The sequence below is a fragment of the Triticum dicoccoides genome, chromosome 1A, assembly GCF_002162155.2.
Source record: "Triticum dicoccoides isolate Atlit2015 ecotype Zavitan chromosome 1A, WEW_v2.0, whole genome shotgun sequence".
Lineage (NCBI taxonomy): Eukaryota > Viridiplantae > Streptophyta > Magnoliopsida > Poales > Poaceae > Triticum > Triticum dicoccoides.
Genome location: NC_041380.1, coordinates 509,779,239 through 509,798,910, shown reverse-complemented (window position 1 = coordinate 509,798,910; position 19,672 = coordinate 509,779,239). Strand labels below are relative to the sequence as shown.

At 51.1% G+C, this 19,672-nt stretch overlaps 1 protein-coding gene across 1 annotated transcript; it reads right to left on the bottom strand.

The window, feature by feature from the left end:
• Window positions 1–12,355: 12,355 nt before the first annotated feature.
• On the bottom strand, window positions 12,356–13,397 carry LOC119283897 (RING-H2 finger protein ATL74-like). Its single transcript, XM_037563258.1, has one exon. It carries the CDS (start codon window positions 13,191–13,193, stop codon window positions 12,606–12,608), a length of 588 nt encoding a protein of 195 aa, XP_037419155.1. The 5' UTR covers window positions 13,194–13,397; the 3' UTR covers window positions 12,356–12,605.
• Window positions 13,398–19,672: the final 6,275 nt, after the last annotated feature.

The window sequence follows — 19,672 nt, the reverse complement described above, 5'->3', positions numbered from 1 at the left end:
ACAGAGAACCATCACGTGGACAACAAATACGGTGTTAACGGTCTTTGAGACCTTCGCGTCAAATAATAGACGCAAACGACCACTCCGCAGCATGGCCGAAATCTGCCACATAGCAGAAATAAATCCTTGGAGTGACACGGCTATTACCTTCAATGCCAGTGACGAACCTAAATTCCGAATAGCCCAAGCACCAGCCGCACTGGTCCTCAGTCCAATCATGGACGGCTTTCGACTCACCAAGGTACTCATGGACGACGGCAGCGGATTAAACCTCATCTATGAGGAAACTCTTCAAAAGATGGAAATAGACTGGAGCCGCATTGAGCAAAGTAGCACAACCTTTAGAGGAATCATCCCCAGTCGGGAAGCACGCTGTGCTGGGAAAATCACACTAGATGTGGTATTCGGCACGCCGGATAATTACAGGTCCGAAGAAATTACATTCCAAGTGGCCCCGTTCAGCAGCGGATACCCCGCTCTATTAGGGCGGGAGGCATTTACAATCTTCCAAGCCATACCCCATTACGGGTACATGAAGCTCAAAATGCCCGGGCCCGACGAAATCATCACTCTTGCTAGTGATCCGGACATAGCACTCCGCACCGAAAATAAGACAGCCGCACTGGCCCTTGAGGCACTGTCCGAAGCACTAGCGGCCGAGGAACTAACTGCGCTGTGCTCCACGGTGAATAGGGACGATGTGATACTCGATAAAAGATCCAAGTCCACCTCCTTTAAACCGGCGGACGAAATAGTCAAATTCCAAGTCCATCCAACGGACCCTACAAAAACAGCTTCCATCGGGGCACAATTAAACCCTGATGTGGACGCCGCACTGCGAGAGTTCCTACGCGAGAACTGGGACATTTTTGCCTGGCACCCTTCAGACATGCCAGGAATCCCACACAGGCTGGCCGAGCACAGCCTAAATATCCTAAAAGGATTCAAGCCAGTCAAGCAGGCTCTTCGGCGTTTCTCCGAACCTAAGAGACAAGCCATGGGAGAGGAACTAGCCAAGCTATTGGAGGCCGGATTCATCAGAGACATAAACCATCCGGACTGGCTAGCAAACCTGGTGATGGTACCAAAGAAGGACAAATCCTGGCGCTTGTGCGTCGATTTTAAGGACCTTAACAAGGCCTGCCCAAAGGATCCCTTCCCCCTCCCCCGCATCGATCAAATCATCGATGCTATTGTAGGACACGATTCATTGTGTTTCCTCGATGCATACTCTGACTACCATCAAATTAAAATGGCAGAGCCAGACCAAGCCGCAACAGCATTCATCACACCATACGGCCCATTATGCTTCAACACAATGCCCTTCAGGCTCAAAAACATCGGCGCAACATATCAGCGCATGATTCAGACATGTCTGGCAAACCAGATCGGCAAAATAGTGGAGGCATACGTAGATGACGTGGTCGTCAAAACCAAGCATGTCAAATCTCTAGTAGACGACTTGAGGCTCACATTTGATAACCTCCGAACATATGACATCAAGCTCAACCCGACAAAATGCGTTTTTGGCGTACCAGCCGGAAAGCTCCTGGGATTCATTGTCTCCAGTAGAGGTATTGAAGCTAATCCGGCCAAAATCCGAGTGTTGTCACAGTTGGCTACCCCAACAGACCTCAAACATATACAAAAATTGGCCGGATGCGTAGCGGCTCTAAGCCGCTTTATCTCCCGCTTGGGAGAAAAGGCATTACCCCTTTATCGCCTCCTCCGGCGCACCGAACACTTCGAGTGGACGGATGCCGCCACGGCCGGACTCAATGAAATAAAAGCCATATTGGCAACAAACCCAGTCCTGGCCGTGCCAAACATTGGCGAACCAATGCTATTATACATTGCGGTAACTCATCAAGTAGTAAGCGTAGTGCTCGTCGTCGAGCGAGAAGTGGACGGACACAAATTCCCCCTTCAAAAGCCGGTTTACTATGTGTCCACTGTCCTTACTCCATGCAAATCACGGTACCCGCATTATCAAAAGATAGCGTATGCGGTATTTATGGCATCCCGGAAGCTGCGACACTACTTTCAAGAGTGTTCGATAATGGTAGCCTCGAAAGTACCACTTAACGATATTATAAACAACCGCGACGCGACGGGCCGGATTGCCAAATGGGCCATTGAGCTCCTCCCGTTCGACATAACTTACAAGCCACGGCGAGCTATTAAGTCGCAAGTTTTGGCTGACTTCGTCGCCGACTGGATGGAAGCCGAACTCCCTAAGGAGTACGGCACATATTCAAACTGGATCATGCACTTCGACGGCTCCAAAATGTTGGCTGGTCTGGGGGCTGGCGTCATTTTGACGTCCCCAACGGGAGATACCGTTCAATACGTACTACAGATAATGTATACGGACTCCAACAACGCAGCCGAATATGAGGCCCTTCTACATGGTCTCCGGATGGCAGTATCCATGGGCATTCAACGCCTAGAGGTGCGCGGAGATTCGAACCTCGCGATATCCCAAATAAATGGAGACTTTGATGCCAAGAATCCAAAAATGGCAGCTTATCGCAATGTCGTCCTAAAAATGTCAGCTCGGTTCGAGGGGCTCAAATTTCACCATGTGGCTCGGGAAAACAATCAGGTGGCGGATATCCTCACCCGCATCGACACAAAACGCGACGCGGTCCCTCCAACATATTTCTGGAAAGGCTCTTCAAGCCATCTGTAGCATGGGAAGCGGACACCGGTAACAACAGTCCGGACCAGGCCAAAATACCCGATATCGAACTCTCTGACACAATCGGAGGCTCCGCCACCGAAATAACACATTCAGCCCACGAAATAATGGCCACTATTCCCCTATGGACAGAACCATTCCTGGCCTACCTAACTAGACAGGAACTTCCGGAAGACCAAAATGAGGCACACTGCATAGTGCGGCGATCCAAGGCCTACAGGGTCCATGAGGGAGAATTGTACAAGAAAAGCACTACCGGAGTCCTTCAAAGGTGCATCTCCGAAGAAGAAGGGCGGAACCTTTTGGCAGAAATTCACGCCGGACTCGGCGATCATCATGCCGCAGCCCGGGCTCTTGTAAGCAAGGCCTTCCGTACATGATTCTATTGGCCAACGGCCCGGGCAGATGCACAGGACTTGGTCCAACGTTGTGCTGGTTGCCAGCTCTTTGAAAATCAAAGCCACATGCCACCCACCGCCCTCCAAACAATCCCCATTACATGGCCCTTCACGGTCTAGGGGCTTGACATGCTTGGACCCCTTAAAGGGGGAACCCACAAGAAAAAATACTTATTGGTCATGGTCGATAAATTCACCAAATGGATAGAGGCTAAATCGGTTAAGACAGCCGAATCCGGACCGGTGATAGATTTCATATCCGGGGTTGTACACCGTTACGGCTTCCCCCACAGCATCATCACTGATAACGACACGAACTTCACGGCCGACGAGGTAAAACTCTAGTGCAACAAAATGGGCATCAAGCTCGATTATGCTTCGGTCTATCACCCACAAACCAACGGTCAAGTCAAACGAGTAAACGGTCTTATAATGAGCGGCATTAAACCCAGATTAGTGCGTTCCTTAACGGAGTCTGACACGCACTGGGTAGAGGAGCTCGACTCCATACTCTGAGGGCTGCGGACCACGCCGAATCGTAGTACCGGATATACACCGTTTTTATGGTGTACGGCGCAGAGGCAGTCTTGCCATGTGACATAATTCATGACTCACCTCGAGTGCGCATGTACGAAGAAAGAGAAGCCGAGCTCTATCGGCAGGACAGTCTGGACACCTTGGAGGAAGAGCGCGACGTAGCCAAAGCCCGTTCCACATTTTACCAGTAACAGGCTCGCAGATACCAAAGCAGATAAGTACGGGCCAAAACTTATAACGTTGGCGAACTAGTTCTACGACTGCCGGATAAGAAAAAGAACAAGCTCGAGCCCAAATGGGAAGGTCCCTTCATCATCGACCAAGTTCTGATCGGTGGAGCGTACCGACTGCGGGATGCATCGGCTAGTCGACTCGAGCCGAACCCATGGAACGCAGCTAGGCTTCGAAGATTCTACGCCTAGCACCGGACTCTATGTTAGTCCCCTCCCTTTGTCCATTTTCTGCATATGCATCATCTGTCTTGTTTCCCTTTCTTTATTTTTCTTATTATTTCCCTAGGCCTTCAAGGGTCACCTTGTGCCTCACTCATACATTGCAGATGCGCTAGCCGCACTCTTCATACCTGGGGGCTTCTTTCACAGAAGCTTAAATTATTTACCTGGGCCTCACGCCCAACACATGTGTTATACTTCCGCATGTACCTTTTTTCACAATTATATGCATCCATATGACTTAAGTTTTGGCCAAGCTGGGTTGCCTGGCTCTTGTATTTATGCCCTACATTCCTGTTAATTCGGCTAGGGCATAAGGGGAGCACCTCTACGATTGTTACCGCCGGGTCAGCCGGATGTGTACCTCAGACTGGGTGAAGCCGAAAGCTAGCGTTCTTAAGGGAATATTCGGTTAGACAAACGATCTACAATCCGGCTAGAAGGCATTATACATGTCACTTTAAATTACATAAGTCAATTTGACTGGTTGAATTCCTCTTCAGTACCATCCAATAGGTTGTCTAGTCCACAGTCCTGTTGGGAATACTTTGCGGCCAATTCTACTTGGCCGTACACTAAGCTCACAGGAATCTCCTTCCCATCGGGCCCCACAGGTCCGACTTCGGCCATGTGGTTCGGGTCAGCCTTCGTGTACCGTGTCTTCACCATTGCCCAGGCTTCCCTGGCGCCCTAACGGCAGGCTGATATCTTCCATAATCGGAAGCGCCGCCGTGCTCCCTTCAGCTTTTCTGCAAGCTCTCCAAGGCCTTCGGGTATGGAGACGGATGGCCACAAGGCATGGGCGACGCCTTGCATCACCTGCCAAACTCGTTCGTGCAGCTGTGAGAGCTCGGGAAGAAGGTTACCCGTTGAACCGGGCATTTCCTCGGCAGGACGACCTGTTAGCATACCTACAGACATAACTCTGTCAACCAGCTTCCTCGCCGAACTCTTTTTCAAAGTTCATTCAACCACTTACTAAATATGCCGCGTGGAAGCCGCCGATTCTCCTTAACAAAGTCCGACTGTTGGGCACGAACATATTTTAGTTCCACGCCCAGCTTGGTGTTGGCATCTAGGAGATCATTCTTCTCCCGCCTCACCCTCGTAAGCACGCTCTCACCAGCCTTCAGCTGGCGTAGGAGCTGTTGCTTATCCGGATTTACTCCAGCGTCATCTGCAATTTTATCGTCAGATCTGCATATACGCCGCATCCTATATGACACTTATCATTTGAAGGATATATTACCAGAGGGGGTCTCTTTGGGCTCCCCCGCCGTGGTCAGTGCGGCCTGAAGTTGGGCTCTGCACTCTTCCAGCCCCTGGGACAGTTGAGTATTCTTTTCGGTAAGAACCTGCATAACAAATGATCCTTAAATCAGTTATTCTAACTGTTTCAAGTCTCAGGGGCTACTGATATATATAATCACCAAATTTTCTCACCCGTATGTCTTTTACATACTGCTCCGTGGCTCTGGCTAGACCATTTTGAGCGGCACGGAGGTACACATCTCCCGAGTTGAAGGCATCCAATGCCTCTTGGGAGAAACAAGCGTCACGAAGAACAGTCCGGCGACGCTTGTGGTTCATGGCACTTTCCACCTCAGAATTGGTGGCGGAAAGTTTATCCGCATCCTCTGTCGGAGGAGCGCCCGGCGCACGCCTCGTATTCGTTCCCGCCTCCGAATCCGGCCTTGGAGCCTGGCTGGTGGAGGCGCGATTAGTAGCCTCTACGGGTATAGTTCAGCGAGCGCTCTTTTTCCTGAAAAGAAGGCATGGGCGTTAATATGCCTATGAGAATAATGTCTTGCAACAAAAACGGCGCGCCGTACCGCTGCGCCGGTGTCTCAATCCGGACTGTGGGTCTTTTCAACCTGCCTAGCCTCGCGGCCCCTTGTTGGCTAGTCGCCGCAGGCTCGGCCTTCCGCCTCAAGGACCTCCCCTGCAAAACACGGCTGTTATACGGCAATCAAAAACACACAAGGACGGATCCCCTTTCGAAGTGTTGGGACTTCGGTCTCAGTCACCTGTGAGGCTGGAAGTAGCCCAGGGTAATCGGCCGTAATGGCCACCAAAGCGTTATCATTACTCGATTGGTAGAATACCCCATCGATCAACTCCACAGATATGTCCGGATCCTCCTGGGAGGCCGGGTCAAGGGACCATCCAGGGTCCTCGGGTTGTGGAGGGGGGTTGTTTATCTCCTTTACAGCCTGGTGCAGCTCCTGCGATGAAATCGCTAGACTGAATACTTAACTACAGGAATATGAAACGGATGGGCGAGAAAAAGTCTCCCCTTACCCAGCTCGGAGGATTGTACATAGAAAATCCGCCCTGCGGGTTGACACGAAGGAATTCCTCCTCTTCTCCCTTGTACAAAGTGGATAAGATCTTTATTAGATCAGCAACCGATCCCGGCCCTTTGCGGCCGTGGCGGGTGGCGTCATCCTCCCCATTGAAATCCGAGATGGGATGGCCTCTATATTGAAGCGGCTGCACCCCTCGCATAATACATATGGCCATGACCTCGATCACGGTCAATCCGGTTCGAGCTAAAAAACTTATCCGGCTCATCAGGTAAAGAACGTCCCTGTCATCTTCCTCCAGGGAGCTCCATGGATGCCAGCTCCGGCGCTTCTTCAAAGGGGCGTTGTCGAACTCAGGAAGGCCGATTCTAATAGGATCCGGGAGGGGACGTCTTCTATATAAAACCATTCTGAAGGCCAGTCTTCGGACAGGTATCCGGTCCCGGCAATACGCCACACTTCGGCTCCGCCCACTTGATATATTGACCCCTTCTGAGAACGGGGCACAAGGCAGAACAGCTTCTTCCACAGAGCGAAATGAGCCTCACAGCCCAAAAACAACTCGTAAAGGGCTACGAATCTCGCGATATGCAGCATGGAGGCAGGCGTAAGGTTATGCAACTGGAGACCGTAGAATTCCGGGAGCCCCCGGAGAAACAGATGAATTGGAAATCCGAGCCCTCTTACCAAATAAGGGACAAGGCATACCCGCTCTCCCTTGGAGGGATTGGGAAGGCTCTCCGCTTGCTCTCCGCCATTATAGGTGGCAAGCCCGGCTCGAACCGGGACCATGTACGCTGGGGGAAGAAATCCCTTGGTCTGAAGCATCACTAATTTGCTGTGCGGGATAGAACATCTCTCCCAATCTCTAGGCTTGGGGCTAGGGGAGCGAGAGGAGGAGCTGCGTCGACTGGCCATGATGGAATGGATCTCTGTCGAATGCGCTCCGATGAAGGCTCGCCAAGGGAGGATGGTGTGATTTGGATCTGAATCCTCGTCTTTTTAATAGGCAGCTCATTCACACAGCTAGGGGGTAAATGTAAAAACACCCTGGCTCTTCACATTCGCTCGACACGTGGAAAGTGGCCATTATTGGGCGTGGAAGCCAAGGAGTGCAACATTCACAAGAGGCCGGACACTATTTCGACAGGTACAAGGAATTTGGAGGGGAACCCGCCCTGCAATGCCGAAGACAATACTACGCGCCGGACTCATCTTCATTGAAGCCTGGTTCGGGGGCTACTAAGGCAGTCCTGGATTAGGGGGTCTCCGGACAGCCGGACTATATCCTTTGGCCGGACTGTTGGACTATGAAGATACAAGATTGAAGACTTCGTCTCGTGTCCGGATGGGACTCTACTTGGTGTGGAAGGCAAGCTAGGCAATATGGATATGGATATCTCCTTCTTTGTAACCGACCTTGTGTAACCCTAACCCTCTCCGGTGTCTATATAAACCGAAGGGTTTTAGTCCGTAGGACAACAATCACAACATACAATCATACCATAGGCAAGCTTCTAGGGTTTAGCCTCTCTGATCTCGTGGTAGATCTACTCTTGTACTACCCATATCATCAATATCAATCAAGCAGGACGTAGGGTTTTACCTCCATCAAGAGGGCCTAAACCTGGGTAAAACATTGTGTCCCCTGCCTCCTGTTACCATCCGGCCTAGACGCACAGTTCGGGACCCCCTACTCGAGATCCGCCGGTTTTGACACCGATAGGGATGCTTGAAGGGGTTGCAGGAAGTCATGTCAGCTAAGATGGAATTATCATGTGATGGATGGAAATTCTTGGAAGACGATTTGGGAGTCTCGAGCGTGTCATGTAGTCGGACAAGTTCGGCTGGGTTGGACTGGATAGTCTGACGGATCGACGCAAGTCGGTTGGTACAGAAGACGGTGGTGGGATCGGCGACAGTGACATAGGAGCGTGATGCTGATGGTGACCGACTTCTGGGGCGTGGAAACACGTGGCGCGGGCCTAAGGGCTTGTGTGACTTCGACAAGACTATGGCGCGGGGTTGATTCAAGGTGATGTACACACAGAGCTTGAAGTCGACGGGGCGCGAGGGTGGACTGATCATCTACTATGGAGTCATGATGAAGGTGGAGCTGGATTGAGAGGCTACGGTGTAAGGATCTAGAGAATCGAAGCCTATTCAGCAAGGGGGAAAAAGCAAGTGACACGCAATTCGGCTTGGAGCCCAGTGGTCTGATGAAAGCGTGAAACTCGTCATCGGTCGGTGATGATCGGTGGTACTCTGCAGTGGGGGTTGAGTGGTGTGGTTTCGCGACCCTTGAGAATCGACCGGGACAGCGGAGGCTCGACGCGGTAATAGCGGCGAGGTGTGCGGTATGCACGGGACATGGAGACGGACCAGGGCTCTGGTGGTCATACATGTGGTGAGACAACTGCGTATTTGACTCGGGATGACTACAAGCAACGGTGAAATTCCTTCAAGTTTCAGACAAGCGGTCGAGAAAGGAGCGGTGATGTTGAGTTCAGGTAATTCTTACGTGTGACATCCAATATGTGAGTTGTTCACTTTCACGCAGGTCAGTGATCAGTGTGTGATGGCGTTGGACGGATACTCTGAAAGTTGGGAGCACATACTAGAGTAAAGAGGAACTTAATTTTGCTCGAGCATTGACTGTGGTCAAGAAAAGAAGGGACTACAAGTTGCAGGTGGAGTCATATGGAGTCTTTGGAGTAGCAGCGGTGCTCATGGGATAAGCTCAAGTCCAATGTACATGGAAGTTTGATGCATTGACGAACTCAAGGTGGTGGAGAATATTCGCCAAGGTGGAGTTTGTTAGAGTTGTGTCGAATATTGTGTATAAGGTAGGTTATAGTTGGACTTGTATTGTGTTTAGATAGGATATGGAGTCGTGTCCTAATAGGACACTTGTATCCTAGGCCTCTCATATATAGCGGGGCTAGACACACGATGCAACATATGCCAACATAATAGCACAGGCACGCAAGGGGGAGCCGGCGACGTGTGCCGGCACCTGGGTGGCCGGTGTGCGGTATTGTGACGGTGTCACGGGGAGGAGCGCCCGTAGTCAGGCTCCGGGGATGTAACCATATCGGTGAACCTCGTTAACAAATCTCGGTGTCGTCCTCGGATGATCGACGTTATGCCTCGGATTTATTCTAACAGAATTGACAATCAACATAATACCTTGCGTAGTCTGCAATTGCACAAACATCGAGATCACATGATACATCTAGGTGGTGATATGTGACAGAGGGAGTATGTGTTTATTTGTTTGGGTGGGGGGGGGGGGCATAGCCCCCTTTGGCCCTCACTAAGCTCCGCCACTGGGCCAGGTTGTTCAATCCGAACACCAGGATGTCCGGCTTGATGATGAATGGGTTGTTAACGTTGGGGTCCATGAGGTCTTCATTCTCCAACACCATGTAGGCGACGATCTTCCGGTCCACAGAGCCAACGCCTACAGTGAAGTGCCATGGCGCGTCGTTGCTGACACGATAGGTTCGGGCCCTTGTTGCCGGCAGAGGAGACGACTAGGATGCCCTTGGCCATGGTGCTGAGCGTGGCCATGGTCACAATGTCCTTGGTCCTCGTAGTACAATGGTGATGGGAAATTTTGGTGGTTGATGGAGGCGGAAATGACATTGACGCTACCACTCACCATCGCCAGAAGCCCTTAGTATGGCTGAGTAAGGGCAGCCATAGCAATTACAGACCTTGTAGATGCCAGGTGCGCGTATAGAGAAGTCCCAGCGGCCTGCCCGCCATGGAAGTATGAGATGTTCGCGGCATAGTTGCCAACCGTGTTCGAGGCCGCGTGCGTCTCATGGCAGCTCTCATCCACTGGGCATGAGTTTTCTTCGAAAAAGGACTCGACGCGAATACTTTTGTTGTTGCAGCGGAAACAGTGGCGAAAATGTCCAAATACACAGGCTCCGTCATGGTTTGGATGGGTCCGCGTTGTTGGATGCTTATGTGGTGGACGTGCACAAAACGCCTCCAGTTTGATTTCGGTTTGTGGGATTTGGAACAATCCTAACAATTTTGTTTGACCATCGTTGGATCGCAACAAAAAAGACTGTTGACTGTTTGATCGAGCAGATTGCTTGCAGCGGCCGCCTGCAGCTGCAACTTTACATGATGCGTTTGCAAAAACAAAAGCAGAAGGAATTTTCTCTGCTGGGTAGTTAAAGCGACAGAGCCAGAATCTCGTACTACAACGCAATTGTGGTGAAGCACAGTGCAAAGTTCCGTTCCCTTTGTCAATAAGGCAACGTGTTGTTCGGCTGTGTTGTTCCTTGCGTACAGTATAGGTCCCCGAAGCACAGAACAGTGAAGGAGGCAGCGAGTGGATCAACAGTGATGTGCTCTTCATCGGAGGCCGTAGACAGTGATTTGCATTACACGAGCCGTACGGAGCAATAAGCATTTCCGGCGACGATCCTTGCCGTCGCCCCGACGCCAGGCTCGGGCCAACTTTCGCCCAGAATAATGCGCTGCATGCGAGGACCACACCGGCCTACGAGCACCGGAGCGTGCGTGCCTCCCTAAATACAGCGAGTGGCATTGCGCGCGTACGAGCGGCGCAACAATACTGGTATAGTACCACCATGGATGGCTCGTCGATAGAGCTCGTCGGCGACGGCGGCGGCGACGACGTCGGGGCCGTCCTGGCGCGGTACAGCCTGGACGTGAGCGCCGGCTGCGGCGGCCGGCGCAGCACGCTGCTGGACGAGTACGAGCGGCTCGCGTTCGAGGCGCAGCTCAAGAGCGCCATCCTGCGCCGGTGCTACTCCGAGCCGAGCCCCGCCAGGTTCGTAGACCCGGCCGACGGCGCCACGCCGGCGGCGGCACTGCCGCGGGCGGAGGGAGACGGCCGGCGGGAGGACCCGGCGGGCGCCAGGAGGTCGTGGCGACTCCACGAGGCGGTGGCCCGGTGGCTCGAGTCGTTGAAGCCGGTGTTCTGCTGGCTCTGGAGCGTGCTGGAGCGGCGCCGGTGGAAGGGGCACGACGCGCCACGAGGCCCGCCCGCCACGCTGCCACGGGTGCAATTGCTGGACTACCTATGTTGAGTTGGTTGTTGCTCCTCCGTTCTGCTTCTGAACGTCTGCGTTCGCGTGTGATTTTTGTCGTTGTTGTTGGAGGGAATTTGTTTGATCTGTATAAATTAGAAGCATGTAAACTGTAAAGAGCTCCATCATTTGCCTGTCCTAACGCGGTAACTCCTAGACGGTGCCACATACGCTCGCGCGAGGATCTTATCTTACCCGATCGAGCTAGACCGTCCAATCAACACGACGTATACGTGATGATTCATGGTTGGGTGGTTCGATAGAGTAATCGAGCCACCAATCACGCATGCACATGTGCATATGTTTGCCACGGAGGTGGCCTCTTTTTCCTCCTTCCGCCACGGAAGTGGTAACTCCCGAGATAGTTTTAGTCGGCAAAGGCAGAGCAGAGCGGGACGGGTGAAACTGACGGGGAACTTATTCAGCTAACCCGCGCGCGTAGCATCCAGGCGGTTGAACTGAACGTCAGTCGTCCTCGACCCGTCGGCGTCAGGGGCCACCCCCACTAGTGCACGCGAGGATGCCTGAATCGCGTGCGCACCGGGTGACGACGACGACGGACGCAGCTGGCGTCCGTGCCGCTGGACGTGGCGATCGCGGGGGCGGGGTTGGCGCGACGGAGTTATCCCGGCGGTTGCGCGCGCCGATCGATCGCCGTCGCGTGCGGGCTAAGGCACGCCGTTGGGACGCACGCACGTTGCGATTGCGCGGGTGGTTGGTTCGCGCGCGGATCCGCAGGTCGGCACACGGTCACGCGTCGACGTGTCGCGTCCTGGCGCCGGGCAACCGGCCGACGCTGACGCCGACGTCTGCGACCCCGGCGCGCCGAAAAGGGGACGGGCGCCCATGCCGGCGGCGGCGGCGGAAAGGGGGACACGGGGGCAAATTGATCCAGCAAAACTTTTCACTCGTGGTGTGTCGGATTGCCAGTACAGTGTTCTGCGCCGTCTAATATTTACATGTGCGGTTGGGCAGTTCGATCATACGTTGATCCACTAGCAAGCAGCGCCTGGCAGGCAGGCATGGCAATCGATGCCGGAAAATGGTGCCACAAGGACCTGGGCATGCAGAGCTGTGCTGCTTTCTCGTGCTGCGCCGGCAGGCAATGGCATGCTTTCGTTGCGCGACGGATGAAGTCACACGATGACCACGGCGATCATTTCCGTGCTCGCGGGCCGCTGGCTTTGGGCAGCTCCGCCGCTGGCGCCCTTGGCGGGCGCGCCCTCGATGACCGGCTGCCGGCAGGTGGGGCAGGAGCCGTGGGACACGAGCCAGGCGTCGACGCAGCGGACGTGGAACCCGTGCGCGCACCGCGGCAGCACGCGCACCTTCTCGCCGTCCACGAACTCGCCGAGGCAGATGGCGCACACGTCGTCGATCACCTCCCCGGACCCGTACACCTCCACGGGGAGGCTCCTGAGCACGCGCCTCTTGATGCCGCTGCCTCCGCGGCCGGCACCCCGCGCCGTCGCCCCGCCCTCGCCGGCCGCGGCGCCGCGGCCCACGTACCGGAGCGCGCACCGCGCCAGCGAGTTGAGCCCGATGGCGAAGAGCAGCGCGAAGAAGAGCGCGGCGAGGATGATCACCACGTTGGTGTCGAAGGGCGAGTCCGGCGCCGCCGGCGGCGCCGCGGCATCGCCTTTTCCGTGGGCGTGGTCGCGGAGAGCAGCCAGCCCCGCGGCGGCGATGCTCGACGTCGGCGCCTCCGAGTCAGGACGGCCCATGGTTGATCAAGTTAATCAGAGAGGAGAGAGATCGATGATGATGCCCGCCCAGCTCGATCGATCGGAGATGAGTTCGCCCGGCCGCTGCTCCAAGCTATTGGAACTGGATGATTGATGCCTGTGGTAGCTGCTATTCGTGTCTGTCACACTCTGCTCTGGCCATGGGGTATATATAAGCGGGCGCGGCCCCGGTGCGCACCATTGTTCGTGGGGGAGCGTGTACTTTGAAAAAGGGCGCTTCCCGGCCAAGTTGCGCCCCCTGCAGGCAGGCTGCAGCTAGGCAGCTGAGCTGCTGCAGGGATAGGGACACGCGCGTGAGTGCGGCCGCGCCCGCACGTACACTCGCCTTTTGGTCGCCTTCCTTGGAGTTGGAGGCAAAGCGGGGCGGGGCTAGGAAGGAACCTCGGGTTGGGGGTATCTCTGGACTGGACAGCGAACTCGCCGTGCGCCGGCGAACAAACGCTGAACTTGTTGAAATTTTAATGAGGCGAAGAGGGCGTCGCAACCGCCCGTTCGTCACTTTGAACGTTTTTATGGCGATTTATTTTGCCATGATGATGGCAAATTTAGTTCGCAAGCACGTCAGTTTTCTAGTAAAAATAAACCGAGACGAATTTGTCATGCTCGTCAACTAAGTTTGCCATGAATAATATTTGGTTTACCATGCATAGAAGTCTAACGTTCGCTGGATATTCGGGTTCTGGTTTATAAATAGTGGGCTATGCCATTTTTCCTTTTTTGCGAATGTAGTGGGCTATGCCATTTAGCCGTGGCTCATCCAGAAGCTATGAAAAGTTATAGCGACACTAAGTCATTTACTATTAGCATTTTTACTTAAATAGTGAAAAAGACAAAATCACACAATAGGCATCATATAAGGTATATTGCATCTAATTGACATATACTTCATCCGTCCGAAAATACTTGTCATCAAAATGGACAAAAAAGGATGTAAAATACATCTAGATACATCTCCTTTTATTCATTTTGATGACAAGTTTTTTTTTTGAGGCAATCTCGCGAAGCTTTTTATTCAAACCGTCACAATGTTTACAGGGACGAAAGAAATGCCGTCGGCTTGGCCTAACCAAACATGGCGACCAGGCCCTAATCTTAACGCATGCTTCGCTAGATTGTGAGCATCCACATTGGAGCTCCTAAACTCATGGACTATATTACAGGAAGGAAAAGAGTTGGCTGTCATCTTGATCTCTTGAACAATAGCTCCATAGCTTGCCCCGCTTCCCGTTTGGATTTCTGTAACCACGCCTTTGCAGTCTGAGGCTAGTTGTACGTGTTGTAGATTAATATCTTGTGCTAATGCTAGTCCTTCCATGATCTCCAACGCCTCCAGAGTAGATGGGTCCTGCTGATTCGGAAACACAACAGCCGAGGCGCCTACAAACCCACCTTCGAAATTCCTGCATATTGTACCCACAGAGCCATGGGTTCTCCCTCTTGTTACCGATGTATCGACATTGATCTTGACACAATGCTCAGGTGGTGCTATCCACCCTGTTCTCCTGGGGGCCCCAGTTCTGCGAGGCTCCTTATCATGTGATAAGGCTTTGATCTCTCCTAGATAGGTGTTCACAAAAGCATTAATAGCGAACGGGCTTTTGAAAATATCCTCGTGAATCACTTTCCGTCTTGCACCCCAAATGGCCTAAAGGGTTGTCACCAACCTGACAAACTCTTCTGAAGGTAGAGCTTTTCCCATTGCAAAAATCCACTCCTTGGCTCCCTCATGGTGATTCAAACTAATCTGATCAACTATTTGTTCAGACGACAACGCCCATGTACTCCGGGACATAGGGCATTCCAGCAGTGCATGTTTCCACGAATCATAAGCTCCACACAGAGTGCACGAGGCTGTTGTGGCCATATTTCTGCGATGTAAAACTTCCCCCGAGGGGATCGAGCTTTTCTCCAATCTCCAAAGAAACACCTTAAGCTTAGGTGGTACATGCATTTTCCACAAAGATTCCCACTCGCTCCCTTCTGCTCCAACATCTGAAGTGCCCTCACGGCCCTCGAGCCAAGCTTCCATGTTCAGCTTTGTACGTACAAGCATGCGATAACATGAACTGACAGAAAAATTGCCCCTCGGCTCCTCGCTCCATACCCAAAAATCTGAAACCCGGCGCGTGCATATTGGTATCTGTAGGATTGCCTCTGCATCAAAAGGGGTAAACACTGAACGGACGAGCTGCGTTCTCCAAGAGGCTGTAGCGTCCTCTATGAGCTCTGCTACTCGACGTGGTGGATCCAGGATCAAGGAAGTGATTGGTCTCTTAAAACTTTCTCTAGGGATCCAATTCTCAGCCCAGATATATGTATCTTCTCCGTCCCCTATCCGGCGAATGATCCCTTATGCCAATATGTCTCTCCCGTCCAAGATCCCCCTCCAAATCTGCGAGGGTCGTGAGCCCAACTGTGCTTCCAAAAGTGACCGGTCTGGAAAATAGACAGCTTTCAAAATCCTTGCACTTAGTGACTCTGGATCTTCCAAAATTCTCCATGCTTGCCTACCTAAGAGGCTCAGGTTAAATAGCTCTAGATCTTGAAACCCCATGCCTCCCATGTATTTTGGCATTGTCATCGTATCCCATGCAACCCATGCCGGTTTTCTCTGTCCTCTTTTGCTCCCCCACCAGAACTGACGGATAATGGATGTGGCACTCTCACACAATCCTCTTGGGAGCCTGAAACATGACATAGAGAAAACCGGTATCGCTTGAGCCACTGATTTTATAAGAACCTCTTTGCCTGTTGCTGACAGTAATTTTCCCATCCAGCCTTTAATCTTTTCCCATACTCTTTCTCTAAGATACTTGAATGTGTCGTTCTTCGAGTGTCCCACATCCGTAGGCATACCCAGATAGCGGTCACTAAGCGATTCATTATGCACCTGAAGCTTGTTCTTCACCCATTTTGATGACAAGTATTTTCAAATGGAGGGAGTACATGTCCAAGCATAAAAAGGCCAATGTACTGATGAAGCATCCTAATTCAATGAGCACTGCTATGGAGACGACACTCTGCAGACGATTTTTGGATGACAAGCCTACCAAGCCGTCCATGTGTGGCATCAAATGGTTGCTCACTGCAGGATGGGGCGTCGTGCATATCATTCATCGTGTGCAGAGCAGTTATGTAATTCAATAGCCAAGATTTACACCCATGCATGATATTTATATACTAAAAAAGAAGGTATACTATGGCAGAAATTTGGGCTGTTGTGACGTAATTTCAAAAAGCTCAGAAAATGTTGGCCCTGTTGAAGCTTAGCGGAGCAAAAGTCAAATATAACGCTATAACCGGAATAGCTATATTTTCAGTTTACCGTAAAAATGCATATCTTAGCGGGAGGACCATAGTTGCCATGTTTCCGGTACGGTGGGAACGAGGAACGGGAACGGGGGACGAGAGTCGGGGGCTGGAAAAAATAGGGCACAGTGGGGGTATACATCTCTAGAACGATTTTTCTAAAGTGGAATCGTGATCCAATCAATTCCGGTACGATGAATCCGGTACGGTACCATGGAACGAGGAACGTGAATCTTTACGGATGCGGGGAGCAACTGGCTGGGAGGGACCGAGGGAGTACTTATACAGGGAACTGGCTGGGCAGGGAGCAACTGGCTGCATCGTCCATTCATGAAGACTAAAATACATCATCTCCTTCCCAATGGAAAATTTATTAGCAGCCTTGGAGTAATTGGAGAGCAGAACGAGGAGTTATTTAGGGGAGTGGAAAAGAATAGGGCAGAGAGTAAAACGAGGAGTTCGTGATTGATATAGCTGATCTTTTGCTTACTCGATCGATTCAAGAACCAAGACTGTCGAGTCGCCGAACCTGAATCGACGATCCGGCTGCGGAAACGCCGAATACGCATCGAATCTTACCGAATCGACCCTCGTTCCCTAATCAGATTCCGGGCCGGTGAATCCGGATCAAGGGACGGCCCACCGTTCCCCGTTTCCGGCTACTATGGGGAGGACCCTCCAAAAGCAATAATGATGCTATAATGAAGCTATCAAACTTTGCTTTGAACCGGTAAATGCTGCTTGGACATCAGGTGTTGCTTTGTCCGAGATCCCAGCGGAACGCACGCAACAAAACAACAAAGTAATACTATACATCACTACTGAACTGCTTGCTAGACAAAACGCGAGGGGGCTAAGCCGATCGTCATACCCTAGCCGCCTTCATCTCTCACCGCCGGCAGGGCACGCCCATGAGCAGAGCCCACGCGGCATTAGCGCCAACGGGAAGGCCCGGTTCAAGGGTGGCTTTATTGGGGATGTTTTGGAGGTCATGGAGGGTTATTTTGGTTGGAGAGGGAGATGAAGGCTCGAATAGAGGCCTTCGTCAGGCGATGCTTGGCAGCGTCTGTGGTAATAACTACTAGCCTCCGAAAAAAGGAACAATGCATTACTACTAGCCGTGCCCAAACTTGGTAATGACAACTACTCCCTGACCTAAAACGACGACACTTATTTTGAATCAAAGGAAGTAAAATAATTTGGTGAAAAGACATTGGGTAACCCTCGAAGATCCTATCTGGTAGGAAAAGATCACGTCCACTAGCATTAGTGGCACAGCGATTGTGGGGCGCAACCCCACTGCATATTAGAAATAGCACAAGTGTTCATATACGTTGTACGCGTCCCTACTGCCCGTTAAAATAGGGCGTACTAAAAACCGCAACTTTTTCCTCACATTAAAGATCTAAATGTCAAGATAAAAAAATTAAATGTCGAAGGTATTGCTCTAGTGAACTCCCCCGTATCTCCCAGATATGTTTGGATCAGACTGTGCAGACTCTGGACAGAAAAGATCTTTTTTTTTTTGCATATATCAATGTTTTAGATTGCTAACCGGGTCTGCCACCCGGTGGACACAAAAGATCATCCAACTGGCTTCTGTATTTTCTATTGGACCATGGCTTATATAGGTGTGTGCATGTTATATGTGTTTAACACCCAATGTTGTTGTGGGGAGCGTGAATGACCTTGAATTTTTTTTTCAATTGCCAAACATTATTTACAATAGTGTTGTAGTTGTCTGCATCTGATGATATAAAAGGCCGGGCGTTTCATCTTATTTTAAGGAAGAAAACATTCCACAACACTGTCATTGTGAACGAGAGAAAAAACTAATATCATGTTTAGGAATTTTGATTGAAATCCGCTTTCTGGGTCTTTAGTTAGAAATATTACTTTTCTTATTTTGATGATCTACAAAGTAGAAATGATAAATTGGCTCTAGAATTGTTAAATTCTGATACAAGAAACCGCGTGCAAAGAAATACTACTCCTACTCCACTACTACTCACCTAGCTATGACCAGGTTAGAGTTTTGGTGATAACATAAACAAATCCAATGGCACAGAAATCACTTCTTCGAACTCGAGAAAAATCAAATATCATAGTGAAAGTTCACGACTGCGAGCCCTAGTGGCACAAGTGTGCGTATAGGTGGTACGCGTCCCTACCGTGTCGTCAACAACGGAGCAAAAGCGCGCTCTTATCTACGATACAACGAGAAAGTGCGGGTGTACGTGTTATGCGAGTCCTCACCGTATGCTAGAGAAAAATAGAGCAAAAGTGCGCGCTTTGTTTTCGTGGCTATAGAAGGATCTGCCACGACATCCTACCTGGCATCGTGACTGGAATCCATCTGAATTTCCCTTTGAGTTTCTTGGTATGGTCGGCAACTCAGCATCCATGTGGGGAGTTTATTATCGTACACTTCGTACCTTAAGAGTGCTTAAGATGGGAAGGGGCTAGTGCATGCATGGTGCACGCGTTAAAGCAAGACAGTGATAGATAGTACTAGTTAGTAGCGGTAGTGCCCTGCTTATTTTATGTGCACTTTCTAGGTATCTTGCATCCAAGGTTTTGGAGGCAAGTGGGCATGGAGGTATCGGAGACTGATTGACAGTGTCACTTCCAGCATTCGCTTTAGCCGAGGGATTAGGAAGATACTAGTAATTAGTTTTGCAAACACTTGAGAACAAAGGGAATTTCTAGGTTATCCACTTCGTAAAGTTGCACCACGCTGTTAAGCCTCATAGCGACGAGAAAAAAGTGCATCAAAGCATCTAGTCTGTCGACCTCGGGTAGACGTTGTTCGGGTATGCACACACTCGCTAATATCTTCCATGTCATAAAGGTGCACAGGCAAATATCTGCCTTTTGCAACTATCTTGCTCTAAACATGCCGTTCTTTTTGAAATGAGACAGAATGGAGTTAGTATCTTCATGCCTCAAATATCAGCGCTTTAACAGTTTAACATACTCCTACTTGTTGTTAGGCGCTTCAGAAGAAGAGTCGTTCACGCTAACCTTCTGTTAAAGTTGCACCAGCTAATGTCTTCCTTGCGCAAATATCTTCTTTCGAGCAAATACTAGTTCTTAACGATACTTAGGAGAGTTGTTTGACTTACCTTTTCAATAAATATCACCCTTCT

Excerpts from the sequence above, each read along its gene's own strand:
- LOC119283897 (XM_037563258.1), bottom strand. The coding sequence starts at position 13,193 with ATGGGCCGTCCTGACTCGGAGGCGCCGACGTCGAGCATCGCCGCCGCG.